Genomic DNA, 13,982 nt, shown 5'->3' with positions numbered 1-13,982 from the left:
CGGCATTACGAAGGTTGAGAACCACTGCTTTTGTAGCTCTCTGAATCTTTTTCCTGCTGGGACCTTCCCAAGTAGTGATTGATGGGACATGGCAGGGAGGAGTATAAAGATTTGAGGTGACTTCGCTGCATAATGGATTTTAGCATTTTTCTGAATCCTTTATTAGCGTATCTTCTGTTCAGATTACTTGGAAACCACCCCTTATATCACATACCCTAAGTATGTCAATATTCTAACAACCTCTAATCCAAACATGCCCCTATACTTCCCCCTACTCCAAGGACGGACATTAGGTTCATCTGGGAAGTTTTAAAAAATACTCTTGTCCTGGGCGGCGCCTGTGGCTCAGTGAGTAGGGCGCCGGCCCCATATGCCGAGGGTGGCGGGTTCAAACCCAGCCCTGGCCAAACTGCAACCAAAAAATAGCCGGACGTTGTGGCGGGTGCCTGTAGTCCCAGCTACTCGGGAGGCTGAGGCAAGAGAATTGCGTAAGCCCAAGAGTTAGAGGTTGCTGTGAGCCGTGTGACGCCACGGCACTCTACCCGAGGGCGGTACAGTGAAACTCTGTCTCTACAAAAGAAAAAAAAAATACTCTTGTCCTAAATCACCCCAGACCAATTAAGTCACCATCTTTGGGGATGAGGTCCAGGCACTGATATTGTTTGAAGTTCCCCAAATGATCCTAAAATGCACAGAGAGTTGGGAACAAGGCTTCAAACCAAAAAGAGACAAGCCCCCACATTCATAAACACTGGATATCTTCTGTCTGGCAAGCTGTTTCTCCCCTGTTAAGATGCTTCTTACCCACCCTGCCTTTAACCTTAACTTTTACACATTGGAAAGATGATTGACAGCCTCCAGTTGCTTTTACTTCCCTGTTTGGCACATATGGTTTGTTGACAAGCTGCCCAGAATGTGATGAAATATAACCACATTTAAACCTGGCTTTGAGTCAGCAGTGGCTTTCCACATCATTGAGGTTTTTCTTAGAACCCTGAAAGAGGGTGAAAAAGAACGTGTAAGTCAAGGAACCAAAGAGACTCTCAAAGATAAAAGATAACTGTTTTTGTTGTGAGGGTGGAAAAAAGGCTGTTGAGAAAAAAAGTGATGACTTCAATATTTTAAATAAAATCTTTACTTAAGGATAAAAGAAGTAGATTCTACTTTCTGCATTTATTTTGCATTGGACTTCTGAGTTCTTTGTAATGGAATGCAAGGCTCTTTCAAAAGGACTGAATGGTAATTAAAATAAATACAGTTAATCTTCAGTACAGAACAGTCTTGAATAATTCTCAGTCTCAGTCGGGATTGAAGTAATAAAGAAACAGAAAATAGTAACCAAGATATATTTTCTATTCTAATTTGTTAAAATGACAGGACATTCCATGTTAGTTGTGTTATTCCATTTTTTTCAAAAGGCCTACCCTATGTAGAGAGTGTCTTTATAAAAAAACTACAAAGAAATGCAAATAACTTGTGCATTTTATTTCAGTGAGTGCTGATAGTTCACAAAGTCATCTCAAGTATTTCACCAGAGGCAGGAAACATCTCTTACAACTTTTTAGCAGTATTCAGAACCTACAGGTCGAGTCTTTAGGTGATGATGAAGTTTGCTTCTTTCATTTCTTCTCTGCCCTCTGTCCACTTCCCCTTGATTTATATTGATTTGGAAGAAATATGTCCACTTTAGGTTTCATGCAGTGTAAGTGATTTAAGTACTCAGGTTATTTTAATGAACCAAACAGATCAAAAAGCAAAACAAAACAAAGTTAAAAAAAATTCTGCCTTTGTGGAAGAGGAAAGTATGCCCTTGGAATTTAAGGTAATTTGTAAAGTGAAATAATTCAGCTGAATTGGGGACTCAACAGAGGGTACAAAAAGTAACTTTAATAGGCTGCTTTGAAACAAAAAAATCATTTTTTTAAATCCTTTTTTTCATTATAGAGAGGCAAGAAAGTGGGGGGGAAGAAATGAGAAAGAGAGAGAGAAGAGAGCAGAGAGCAGGAAGTGAGAGAGGGGAAGATATAGGGGAAGAGAGAGAAAAGAAGAGAGAAAGGCATGGCTTCCCAAAGAAAGAAGGGAAGAATGCTAGCCTTTTTTCGAATAATAAATCTTTTTTTTTTTTTTTTTTTTTTTGAGACAGAACCTCAAGCTGTTGTTCTGGGTAGAGTGCTGTAGCATCACCACTCACAGCAACCTCTAACTCCTGGGCTTAAGCGATTCTCTTGCCTCAGTCTCCCAAGTACCTGGAACTACAGGTGCCCATCACAATGCCCGGCTATTTTTTGGTTGTAGTTGTTATTGTTGTTTGGCAGGCCTGGGCTGGATTCAAACCTGCCAGCTCTGGTGTATGTGGCTGGCAGCTTGGCCGCTTGAGCTACAGGTGCTGAGTCTCAAATAATAAATCTTAAGGAAGCATTATTAGATGGGCTAGAAAAGACTGAGCTTGGACTAGAATCAATCCTTCCTTCCTTCCTTCTGACAGAGTTTCACTCTGTCATCCCAGGTAGAGTGCCCTGGACTCATTGTAACTCACTGGAAACTCAAACTCCTGGGTTCAAATGATCCTTTTGCTTCAGCCTCCAAAGCAGCTGGGACTATAGGTGTCTGCCACAATGCCCAGCTAGTTTTTTATTTTTAGTAGAGATGGGGTCTTGCTCTTGATCAGGCTGGTCTCAAACTCCTGAGCTCAAGCAAATCCACCTGCCTTGGCCTCCCAAAGTGCTAGAATCACAGGGGAGAGTCACTGTGCCTGCACTTTATTTTTTTTAAAGTCCAATGGGGCTTTCATGTTCTACTGTGTCCTACTAGCAGTAGAGAGGTCTTAGCTGTAGGTATTTCAGTCTTATAAGGGAAATATCATATCGTTAAGTCTTAACCTAGTTTTGTACAGAAAGTAGAAATTAAGGATGGGAGAGAAATAAGGACATGAATAGTTGGAAAGTCACATGAAACATCTAGGAGTTGGAGATATTTTTTTTCATTAAATTCAAAGTCATCTAAGTCTTTACTTTGTGCCATACTCTGCTGGTGCAAAGTTTACTAAAATAATTAAAAAAAGCTTCTGCCTTTGAGGAACTTACTGACTAGGGGAGCAGGTCACAATCTAGTGAACTGGAACTTGAGGAACTGATTAGGATTTGTGTAGGTAGGTGCTCAGAGGAAGGGTGGTTCACATAATTGGACCAATAGAGAAGGCAAAAATGCATGCAAATATGATGAATTTTTTAGAACTGGAAGAGTTCCCCAAATTTATTAGTTTTATATGCAAAATGCTTTGTTCCTTGTTAACTAAGATAGTCACCATTAATGGGTTTGAAAATGGAGACAAAAATAATTTCTTTCATTTGTAATTTCCAGGCCTCCCTCTCTTTTCATGTTTTGAATCTCTACAATAGGGGCCACACTTGATGTAGAAAACCTTTTTGTATGTATTAATAGCAATAACAGCAGTAAAACACTGAACAGTGGAGAAGGGGAGAAGCAAGATGGTGGCTGAGTAACAGCTTCCTTGCAACTGGGCATGGTGAGACTGGGAAGAGAACTCTAGACATCTCTGGCTGGTGGTATCTGCCCAGAAACATCCATTTGGAGACACAGGGAGTCAGAGAGAGACTTTTGGACCCCATGAGGAGGACATAAACAGTGGACAACTGGACTCATTGAAACCCTACTCCAGAGGCATGGTAACTTAAAGAGCAAGAAGGTGGTGGGTTCAAATCCAGCCCCGGCTGAACTGCAACCAAAAAACAGCTGGGTATTGTGGCGGGCGCCTTTGGTCCCAGCTGCTCTGGAGGCTGAGGCAGAAGAATCACAGAAGCCCAAGAGCTGGAGGTTGCTGTGAGTCCTGTGACATCATGGCACTCTACCGAAGGCGGTAAAGTGAGACTCTGTGTCTACAAAAAAAAAAAAAAAAAAAAAAAAACCAGAGCAAGAAGAAGTGAAAGGAAAATTAGGGCAAGGAAACACATAAAAGGAAGCATGAGGAAGAATCAGCAGAACATTCTTGGCAACATGAAAAACCAGTCTAGAGCAAGGGACCATGAGGTAGCTACTGCAGAGGATTCCACCTATAAAGAAATGTTAGAAATGACAGAAAGGGAATTTAGAATACAGATGATGAAAACAATGAAGGAAATGATAGAAACAATGAAGGAAACTGCTGATAAGGAAAATAACCAAAAGGAAATTCAAAAACAGAATCAAATAAGAGATGAATGATATGAAGAATATAGAGAGGATATAGCAGAGCTGAAGGAACTGAAGCAGTCAATTAGGGAACTTAACGATGCAATAGAAAGTATAAACAATAAATTAGACCATGCAGAAGAAAGAATCTCAGAGATAGAGAACAAAGCTCTTGAGATAACTCAGATAGTTAAAGAGGCAGAAAAGAAGAGAGAGAAAGCAGAACATTCACTGACAGAATTATGGAACTTTACGAAGTGTTCAAACATATGAGTTATAGTATCCCAGAAGGGGAAAAAGAATGCCCCAGAGGAATGGAAATCATACTAGAGAATATTATAAAGGAAAATTTCCCAAATATCACCAAAGATTCTGACACACTCCTTTCAGAGGGATATCGGACCTCAGGTCGCTTCAACTGTCACAGAGCTTTCCAAGACACATTGTGATGAACCTGTCCAAAGTCAAGACAAAAGAAGATTCTTCAAGCTGCCAGGAGTAAATGCCAGTTGACCTACAGGGGCAAATCCATGAGGGTGACTGCAGACTTCTCTAATGAAACTTTCCAAGCAAGAAGACAATGGTCATCTACCTTTAATCTACTTAAACAGAATAATTTCCAGCCCAGAATTCTATATCCGGCTAAGCTAAGCTTTAAAATTGACAAAGAAATCAAATCATTTACTGATATACAAACATTGAGGACATTTGCCACAACAAGACCAGCTCTACAGGAAATACTTCAACCTGTTCTACACACTGACCATCACAATGGATCAACAGCAAAGTGAGATCTCAGAAATTAAAGGACAGAACCTAACTTCCACAATGATGCAAAGGATAAAAGCAATGGACTCTCACAAAATAAGATGTTATCAATTATCAATTATCTCAATAAATGTTAATGGCTTGAATTCCCCACTGAAGAGGCATAGATTGGCTGACTGGATTAAAAAACACAAGCCATCCATTTGCTGTCTTCAGGAAACACCTAGCTTTAAAAGACAAATTAAAACTCCGAGTTAAGGGTTGGAAGACAATTTTTCAGGCAAATAAGAATTCAGAAGAAAAGAGGAGTTGCAATCTTATTTTAAGGTACATGTGGATTTAAAGCAACTAAAGTCAAAAAAGACAAAGATGGTCACTTTATATTGGTCAAGGGAAAAATACAACAAGACATTTCAATTCTAAATATTTATGTACCCAATTTAAATGCTCCCAGATTCTTGAAACAGACCTTACTCACTCTGAGCAATATGTTATCCCATAATACCATAATAACAGGGGACTTTAACACTCCTTTTACAGAGCTGGACAGATCCTCTAAACATAAATTAAACAAAGATATAAGGGACTTAAATGAGACCCTAGAACAACTGTGCTTGATAGATGCATATAGAACACTCCATCCCAAAGATAAAGAATATACATTCTTCTCATCGCCCCATGGAACATTCTCCAAAATTGATCATATCCTAGGCCACAAAACAAAGCTCAACAGAATCAAAAGAATTGAAATTTTACCTTGTATTTTCTCACACCACAAGGCCCTAAAGGTGAAACTCAACTCCAACAAAAATGTTCAACCCCATACAAAGGCATGGAAATTAAACCTCTGTTGAATGACAGTTGGGTGAAGAAAGAAATAAAACAGGAAATCATTAACTTCCTTGAGCATAACGATAATGAAGACACAAGCTACCAAAACCTGTGGGATACTGCAAAAGCAGTTTTGAGAGAAAAATTTATCGCTTCAGATGCCTACATTTGAAGAACAGAGAGTGCATCAACAAACTCACAAGTCCCGGACACGGAGCGAGAGGTTGAGAGAGTCGGAGACACTATCCGCTTCCATCTGTCGCGCAGACCCTGCCGGAGCCGCTGCCGCTATGGATGATCGGGAGGATCTGGTGTACCAGGCGAAGCTGGCCAAGCAGGCTGAGCGATACGACGAAATGGTGGAATCAATGAAGAAAGTAGCAGGGATGGATGTGGAGCTGACAGTTGAAGAAAGAAACCTTCTATCTGTTGCATATAAGAATGTGATTGGAGCTAGAAGAGCTTCCTGGAGAATAATCAGCAGCATTGAACAGAAAGAAGAAAATAAGGGAGGAGAAGACAAACTAAAAATGATTCGGGAGTATTGGCAAATGGTTGAGACTGAACTAAAGTTAATCTGTTGCGACATTCTGGATGTACTGGACAAACACCTCATTCCAGCAGCTAACACTGGCGAGTCCAAGGTTTTCTATTATAAAATGAAAGGGGACTACCACAGGTATCTGGCAGAATTTGCCACAGGAAATGACAGGAAGGAGGCTGCAGAGAACAGCCTAGTGGCTTATAAAGCTGCTAGTGATATTGCAATGACAGAACTTCCACCAACGCATCCTATTCACTTAGGTCTTGCTCTCAACTTTTCCGTATTCTACTATGAAATTCTTAATTCCCCTGATCGTGCCTGCAGGTTGGCAAAAGCAGCTTTCGATGATGCAATTGCAGAACTGGATACGCTGAGTGAAGAAAGCTATAAAAACTCTACACTTATCATGCAGTTGTTACGTGATAATCTGACACTATGGACTTCAGACATGCAGGGTGATGGTGAAGAGCAGAATAAAGAAGTGCTGCAGGATGTGGAAGATGAAAATCAGTGAGACATAAAAGCCAACAAGAGAAACCATCTCTGACCACCCTACTCCTCCCCACCCTACCCCTTGGAAATCCCCCATTGTCACTGAGAACCACCAAATCTGACTTTTACATTTGGTCTCAGAATTTAGGTTCCTGCCCTGTTGGTTTTTTTTTTTTTTTTTTTTAAACAGTTTTCAAAAGTTCTTAAAGGCAAGAGTGAATTTCTGTGGATTTTACTGGTCCCAGCTTTTAGGTTCTTTAAGACACTAACAGGACTGCATAGAGGCTTTTTCAGCATTTCTGTATTGTCTCGGTGCCAGATGTGGCAAGATCATTATTAGAAATGGAAATTACATTTGAAAGCCATTAGACTTCTAGGTGACGCAGGCATCTTAAGAGAGAGGTTGATCACAATATAGAGGCATATATGGTATCATTTTTCCTTTTTTTAATTGTTTAAACCGAATTTTATACCAATGTTTAAAATTAATTGGGTGTTAGCTTGAGGTGGTTAAAGGTTGTTTGGGGAGTTTGTTGTAATGGTTTTGCTGTAAAAAGTGTTTCAAACTTTGCTGAAACGTTGCTGAAAAGCATGGTGCTGGTCACAGTTCAACAATCCGTGGCTGCTCATTCTTGCCTACTTTTACTTCCCTCTGAAGCAGGTTAGCATTGAAGGTGGTATGGAAAAGCCTGCATGCGTGTTCAATTCTTTGTTTCTTCTCCTTCCCTCTCCCCTGCCCATCCTTCCCCTACTCCTTCCCTCCTTCGCTCGCTCAACCTCTTTTGTTCAGTATGTGTAACTTGAAGCTAATTTGTACTACTGGATATCTGACTGGAGCCACAGATACAGATCTGTATTGTTCTTACTGAAACACAGCATGGAATTAACATTAAACTTAAATAAAACAAACCTAAATTAAAAAACAAAACAAAACAAAACAAAACAAACTCACAAGCCATCTTATGGAATTAGAAAAAGAACAATCCAAGCCTAAACCCAGGAGAAGAAAAGAAATATTCAAAATTAAATCAGAGATCAATGAAATTGAAAACAAAAGAATCATTCAGAAAATTAATGAAACAAAGAGTTGGTTTTTTGAAAAAATAAATAAAGTATTTATTAGATAAACCTTTGGACAGAATAACTAGAAATAGAAAAGTAAAATCTCTAGTAACCTCAATTAGAAATGATAAAGGGGAAGTAACAACTGATGCCACAGAGATACAAGAGATCATCTCTAAATACTACCAGAAACTCTATTCCCAGTAATTTGACAATGTGAAGGAAATGGATCAATATTTGGAATTGCACCCTCTCCCTAGACTTAGCCAGGAAGAAACAAAGCTCCTGAACAGACCAATTTCAAGCACTGAGATAAAAAAAACAATAGAATATCTTCCAACAAAAAAATGCCCTGGTCCGGATGGCTTCACATCAGAATTCTATCAGACCTTCAAAGAAGAGCTTATTCCTGTACTACAGAAATTATTTCAAAAAATTGGGGAGGAAGGAATCTTCCCCAACATGTTCTACGAAGCAAAGATCACCCTGATAGCAAAACCGGGAAAAGACCCAACTATAAAGGAGAATTTTAGACCAATTTCACTAATGAATATAGATGCAAAAATTCTCAACAAAATCCTAGCCAATAAATAACAGCTTATCATCAAAAAAGTCGTACGTCATGATCAAGTAGGTTTCATCCCAGGGATGCAAGACTGGTTTGACATACGCAAGTCCATAAATGTTATTCACCATATCAACAGAAGCAAAAACAAAGACCATATGATCCTCTCAATAGATGCAGAAAAAGCATTTGATAAAATCCAGCATCCTTTTCTAATTAGAACACTGAGGAGTATAGGCATAGGTGGCACATTTCTTAAACTGATTGAAGCTATCTACGACAAACCCACAGCTAATATTTTACTGAATGGAGTAAAACTGAAAGCTTTTCCTCTTAGAACTGGAACCAGACAAGGTTGTCCTCTGTCACCATTACTATTCAACATAGTGCTGGAAGTTCTAGCCAATACAATTAGGCAAAACAAAGAAATAAAGGGCATCCAAATGGGAGCAGAGGAGGTCAAATTCTCCCTCTTTGCTGACGACATGATCGGAGAACCTCAAAGACTCAACCACAAGACTGCTGGAAGTCATCAAAAAAATACAGTAATGTCTCAGCATATAAAATCAATGTCCACAAGTCAGTAGCCTTTGCATATGGCAATAACAGTCAAGATGAGAGACTAATTAAGGACACAACTCCCTTCCCCATAGCTTCAAAGAAAATGAAATACCTAGGATATACCTAGCAAAAGAGGTGAAGAACCTCTATAAAGAAAATTATGCAATCCTAAGAAAGGAAATAGTAGAGGATATTAACAAATGGAAGAACATAACATGCTCATGGCTGGGAAGAATCAACATTGTTAAAATGTCTATACTTCCCAAGGCAATCTACCCATTCAATGCCATCCTACTAAAATACCAACATCGCACTTTCAAAACTTGAAAAAAACGATTCTGCATTTTGTATGGAACCAGAAAAAAACCCATATAGCTAAGGCAGTTCTTAGTAATAAAAAAAAAGCCTGAGGCATCAGCATACCAGATTTTAGGCTGTACTACAAATCCATAGTGGTCAAGACAGCATGGTACTGGCACAAAATAGAGACATAGACATTTGGAATCAAATAGAAAACCAGGAAATTAAACTAACATCTTACAACCACCTAATCTTTGATAAACCAAACAAGAACATACCTGGGGGGGGCGCGGGGGGAAAGACTCCCTATTCAATAAATGGTGTTGGAATAACTGGATATCCACATGTGAAAGACTGAAACTGGACCCACACCTTTCCCCACTCACAAAAATTGATTCAAGATGGATAAAGGACTTAAATTTAAGGCATAAAACAATAAAAATCCTCAAAGAAAACATATGAAAAACACTGAAAGATATTGGCCTGGGGAAAGACTTCATGAAGAAGACTGCCATGGCAATTGCAACAACAACAAAAATGAACAAATGTGACTTAATTAAACTGAAAAGCTTCTGTACAGCCAAGGAAAGAACCAAAGCAAATAGACAACCTACACAATGGGAAAGGATATTTGCATATTTTGAATCAGACAAAAGCTTGATAACTAGGATTTATAGAGAACTCAAATTAATCCACATGAAAAAAGCCAGCAATCCCACATATATCAATGGGCAAGAGACATGAATAGAACCTTCTCTAAAGAAGAGAGATGAATGGCTAAGAAACATGAAAAATGCTCATCATCCCTAATTATTATAGAAGTGCAAATCAAAACCACCCCAAGATACCATCTATTCCCAGCAAGAATGGCCCACATTACAGATCCTAAAAACTGCAGATGCTGGCGTGGATGTGTAGAGACGGGAATACTTTTACACTGCTGGTGGGACTGCAAACTAATACAACCTTTTTGGAAGGAAGTATGGAGAACTCTCAAGGAACTCAAGCTAGACCTCCCACTTGATCCTGCAATCCCATTACTGGCATCTGGCATCTACCCAGAAGGAAAAAAATCCTTTTATCATAAGGACACTTGCACTAGATTGTTTATGACAGCTCAATTTACAATCACCAAAATGTGGAAACAGCCTATATGTCCACTAACCCAGGAATGGATTAACAAGCTATGGTATATGTACACCATGGAATACTATTCAGCCATTAAAAAAATGGAGACTTTACATCCTTTGTATTAACCTGGATGGAAGTGGAACACATTATTCTTAGTAAAACATCACAAAAATGGGGAAGCATGAATTCTATGTAGTCAATTTTGATATGAAGACAATTAATGACAATAACACGGTGGGGGTGGGGTAAGGGGAGAACAGAGAGAGAAACAAGGAGGGCTGGGTGAGGGAAAGGAAAAGCAGAGAGAGGAAAGGAGGGAGGAGGGTGGGGTCTTGGGTGTGCCACACCTTTTTGGGGCAAGACATGATTCTAAGAGGGACTTTACCTATGCAAAGGCAATCAGTGTAACCTGGTTTCTTGCACCCTCAATGAATCCCCAACAATTAAAAAAAAAAATCGTGTGAAAATAAATAAAAAAAAGTGAACAGTGGACATAAACCCTAAGCTTATCTCAAAACAACTGAATATGTAGGTGATAAGGGATTTGCATTTGAGCCATGCCTAAGGTACTAACTGGTTGTGATTTTGAGCAAGTCACTTCTCAGGATGTCAACCTTTTCTATCATTAACATGAGTGTGATCCACTTCTGTAAACCCTGGAGTGAGGTTCTACCTACTGGGGGTGCTGCTGTGCGGAGACGCCTGGGAGGGAAAATACCATCACCATGTCTGACCAGGATGTAAAAACCTTCTACTCAGGACTTGGGGGATAAGAAAGAAGAAGAGCACATTAAATTCAGTCATTGGCTAGGACAGAAGTGAGACTCACTTCAAAGTGAAAATGACTTCTCTCAAGAAACTCTAAGAATTATACTGTCAAGGACAGGTAGTTCCAATGAATTCACTCAGATTTCTCTTTGAAGGTCAGAGAATTGCTGATAATCATACTCCAAAATAACTGGGAATGGAGAAAGATGTGATTGAAGTTTACCAGGAACAAATGGAGGAGGGAAGTTACTCAACAGTTTAGACATTCTCCAACCCCCCCCCCCCATCATTTCTATTTTATAAATTAGTTCTTTTGTAATGTGGTTTCACACAGAATTGAAGGTTCGGCACCTGTAGCTCAAGCAGCTAAGGGCCAGCCACATACACCAGAGCTTGAGGGTTCGAATCCAACCCGGCGCCTGCCAAACAATGACAACTACAAACAAAAGATAGCCAGGCATTGTGATGGGCGCCTGTGGTACCAGCTACTTGGGAGGCTGAGGCAGGAGAATCGCTTAAGCCCAGGAGTTGGAGGTTGCTGTGAACTGTGACGCCATGGCACTCTACCCAGGGCAACAGCTTGAGGCTGTCAAAAAAAAAAAAAAACAAAAAACGACCAAACAATTGAAAACTGGCACCCCATTTGTTAAAAACATGGGATAATTTGAATTCTTGTGCTTATTACTCATTATCGTTTGTTTTCCTTGTGATGATTTTTGGTAATCAAGCTTCAGTCTCATTCATATTGCTCATTCCTTTGAAAAAATTACATGTGTGCACAGAGATGTCACCGTTTTCAGGGCTGTGCATTTTCAGGCTTGTGGTGATAAATAAGATCGACCAATGCAAGTAAGTGTTCATCATGACTTTCCGATTGGCTCTGAAGTTCTAGCATGTGATCACTCTACTTCTGTCACTTCAAGTGGGAGAAAGAAATTTTTTCAAGAGAAATGAACTATGAAAAATGACCTTTCCTTAACTTGAAGGCACTTTTTAAAACTGAGGGTCTGGAGCAAAAGAAGAGGAATATCAAGTTGGAGTCAAGATGATAGATAAGGTAAGAGTAATGACCAACTCCAAAGATGGCTTCACCGAAGAGAAGGCACTTTACTATTAAAAAAAACAACAAAAATCTTGTCAGAGATCCCAGAAAAGTTTTGATTTTCATTAGCAAATAATAAAGTTATTCATGCAGAAGTGTATACAACGGTAAAAAAAATGGGTGTGATCCGAAGGTTCACCTCAGTGTTTTGTTAGAATGACTGAAAATAATGCTCGTGAAAGCATCTCCTCTACCGCCTCTAAGACGCTTTTGTTATCTCCGGCTTCTTTCCAGTCTTGAGATTTGGTGCATCACGAACCAAAAAGCCTAAAGCATTACCACAAATGCTTGACGGTCGCTCACGACCAAGTACAGCTTCGCGCTGCCTGAGTCTGCACAGCTGGGTCTTGCAGTCGAAGCCACCCACTTCCGGAGGACCAGAGAAGAAACCGCTAAAGCCGCGGTTTCAACCGGGATTAAAAAAAAAAAGGCGCGACAGAGCCAGCGTCCTATCACAGCGCATGCGCACTGGCCACTCTCACCACCCCTCCTACGGTGTGGGTCGGGGGTGGCGTACCCACGTCGGGCGCGCTGACGTTTCCTAGCGCGCGCCGTGGGCCAGTGTCCGTAGAGTCGCTGGGTGTGCGCTGCCGTCTGTGCTTCCCGCTCTGCTAGGAGCGGGCGGGGCTTCCTCTTGGGCCCAGCTGGGCGGCGGGGATTAACTTTCCATTTTTGTGTTTTGAGCCGTTGCCAGTTACGGGGGCGTGTAGGAACAAGACAGTTTTCTCGTTCGGTTTAAAAAAGCATTTTCCTTTTGGTAGCACAAACGGTGACTGTCATGTCGAGCTCGCGTCTCAGGCCCCGCCGGAGTGCCGGGGGTGGCACTGGGGCCGCGGGCCGGGACGAGCTGGTGTCGCAGTCCTTGCAGAGCGCGGAGCACTGTCTGGGTGTCCAAGACTTCGGCACTGCCTATGCCCATTACCTCCTTGTGCTCAGCCTGGCGCCGGAGCTGAAAGACAACGTCAAGGTAAGGTCCCTTCTTTCACTTAAGGGCAGATCTTATGTTCTTGTAAAAAATTAAAAAATTGGGCGGGGGACGGGGCGCCGTTAGGGTGCATGGCTTCTGGTTGCTGTTAATATTTACCGTTCATCCTTAATTCCTTTCTTTTATTCACACATACGTCCAGCTCAGCTGAAAATCCTGTCCCAGGCCCCACCTGGGGATGTCCAGACTCTTCTTTATTACTGTTCTGGTTCAAGCCTCATTCTTGATGCAATAGGCTTTCAGCTACCGTATCTACTGCATGTATCTCAACACAGCCAGCTTTTTGTAATTAAAGTCAAATGAAGTCACCCTATTTCAAGACTTCCATCGCATACGCCCTTGAATTGCAAACAGATGATCCTCTTCCTCCCCCTATTTCTAATTTAATCACGCTCCTGCCCCAGGGCCTTTGCATTTGTCCCTACTGTGGGTAGAAGGAATGTTGTATTTGCAGTTGAATGAAGTTTGTAATTGACCTAAAGTAATTTTCATGCGATGATGTATTCTGTAAGTTTTAATTGTTGGATTATTTGTAAAATTATATTCTCTTGAAATGTATGGTTTTTAAAAACAATTTTAGAATCTAAATACAAAAAATGATTTAACTTAATTTCACTTTCAGTTCTAAGCTACAAGCTATTTTGCTTTAACCGAGAGTTTGTCAGCCTCAGGACTGTTGAGAGTT

At 40.5% G+C, this 13,982-nt stretch overlaps 2 protein-coding genes and 1 pseudogene across 3 annotated transcripts in view; all 3 read left to right on the top strand.

Moving 5' to 3' along the window:
- The window catches only part of PRMT9 (protein arginine methyltransferase 9), a 104,583-nt gene that overhangs the window by 51,981 nt on the left and 38,620 nt on the right, over positions 1-13,982 (top strand). The window contains exon 2 of one of the 2 annotated variants that reach the window (XM_053582370.1): positions 13,074-13,279. In XM_053582370.1, coding sequence (XP_053438345.1) covers positions 13,091-13,279 — 189 coding nt within the window. In that variant the 5' untranslated portion in view covers positions 13,074-13,090. Of the gene's footprint in view, positions 1-12,905; positions 13,280-13,982 lie in introns of those variants that run through there. The other variant, XM_053582359.1, reaches the window with a different exon arrangement.
- Positions 5,996-7,746, top strand: LOC128580502 (14-3-3 protein epsilon-like). The gene has a single exon (XM_053582403.1). The coding sequence runs from the start codon at positions 6,078-6,080 to the stop codon at positions 6,843-6,845; it is 768 nt and encodes a 255-aa protein (XP_053438378.1). The 5' UTR covers positions 5,996-6,077; the 3' UTR covers positions 6,846-7,746.
- Positions 11,168-11,472, top strand: LOC128580525 (small ubiquitin-related modifier 1-like; annotated as a pseudogene).

The sequence above is a fragment of the Nycticebus coucang genome, chromosome 1 (genome assembly GCF_027406575.1).
Source record: "Nycticebus coucang isolate mNycCou1 chromosome 1, mNycCou1.pri, whole genome shotgun sequence".
Classification (NCBI taxonomy): Eukaryota; Metazoa; Chordata; class Mammalia; order Primates; family Lorisidae; genus Nycticebus; species Nycticebus coucang.
This window is presented reverse-complemented; position numbering and strand designations above follow the sequence as displayed.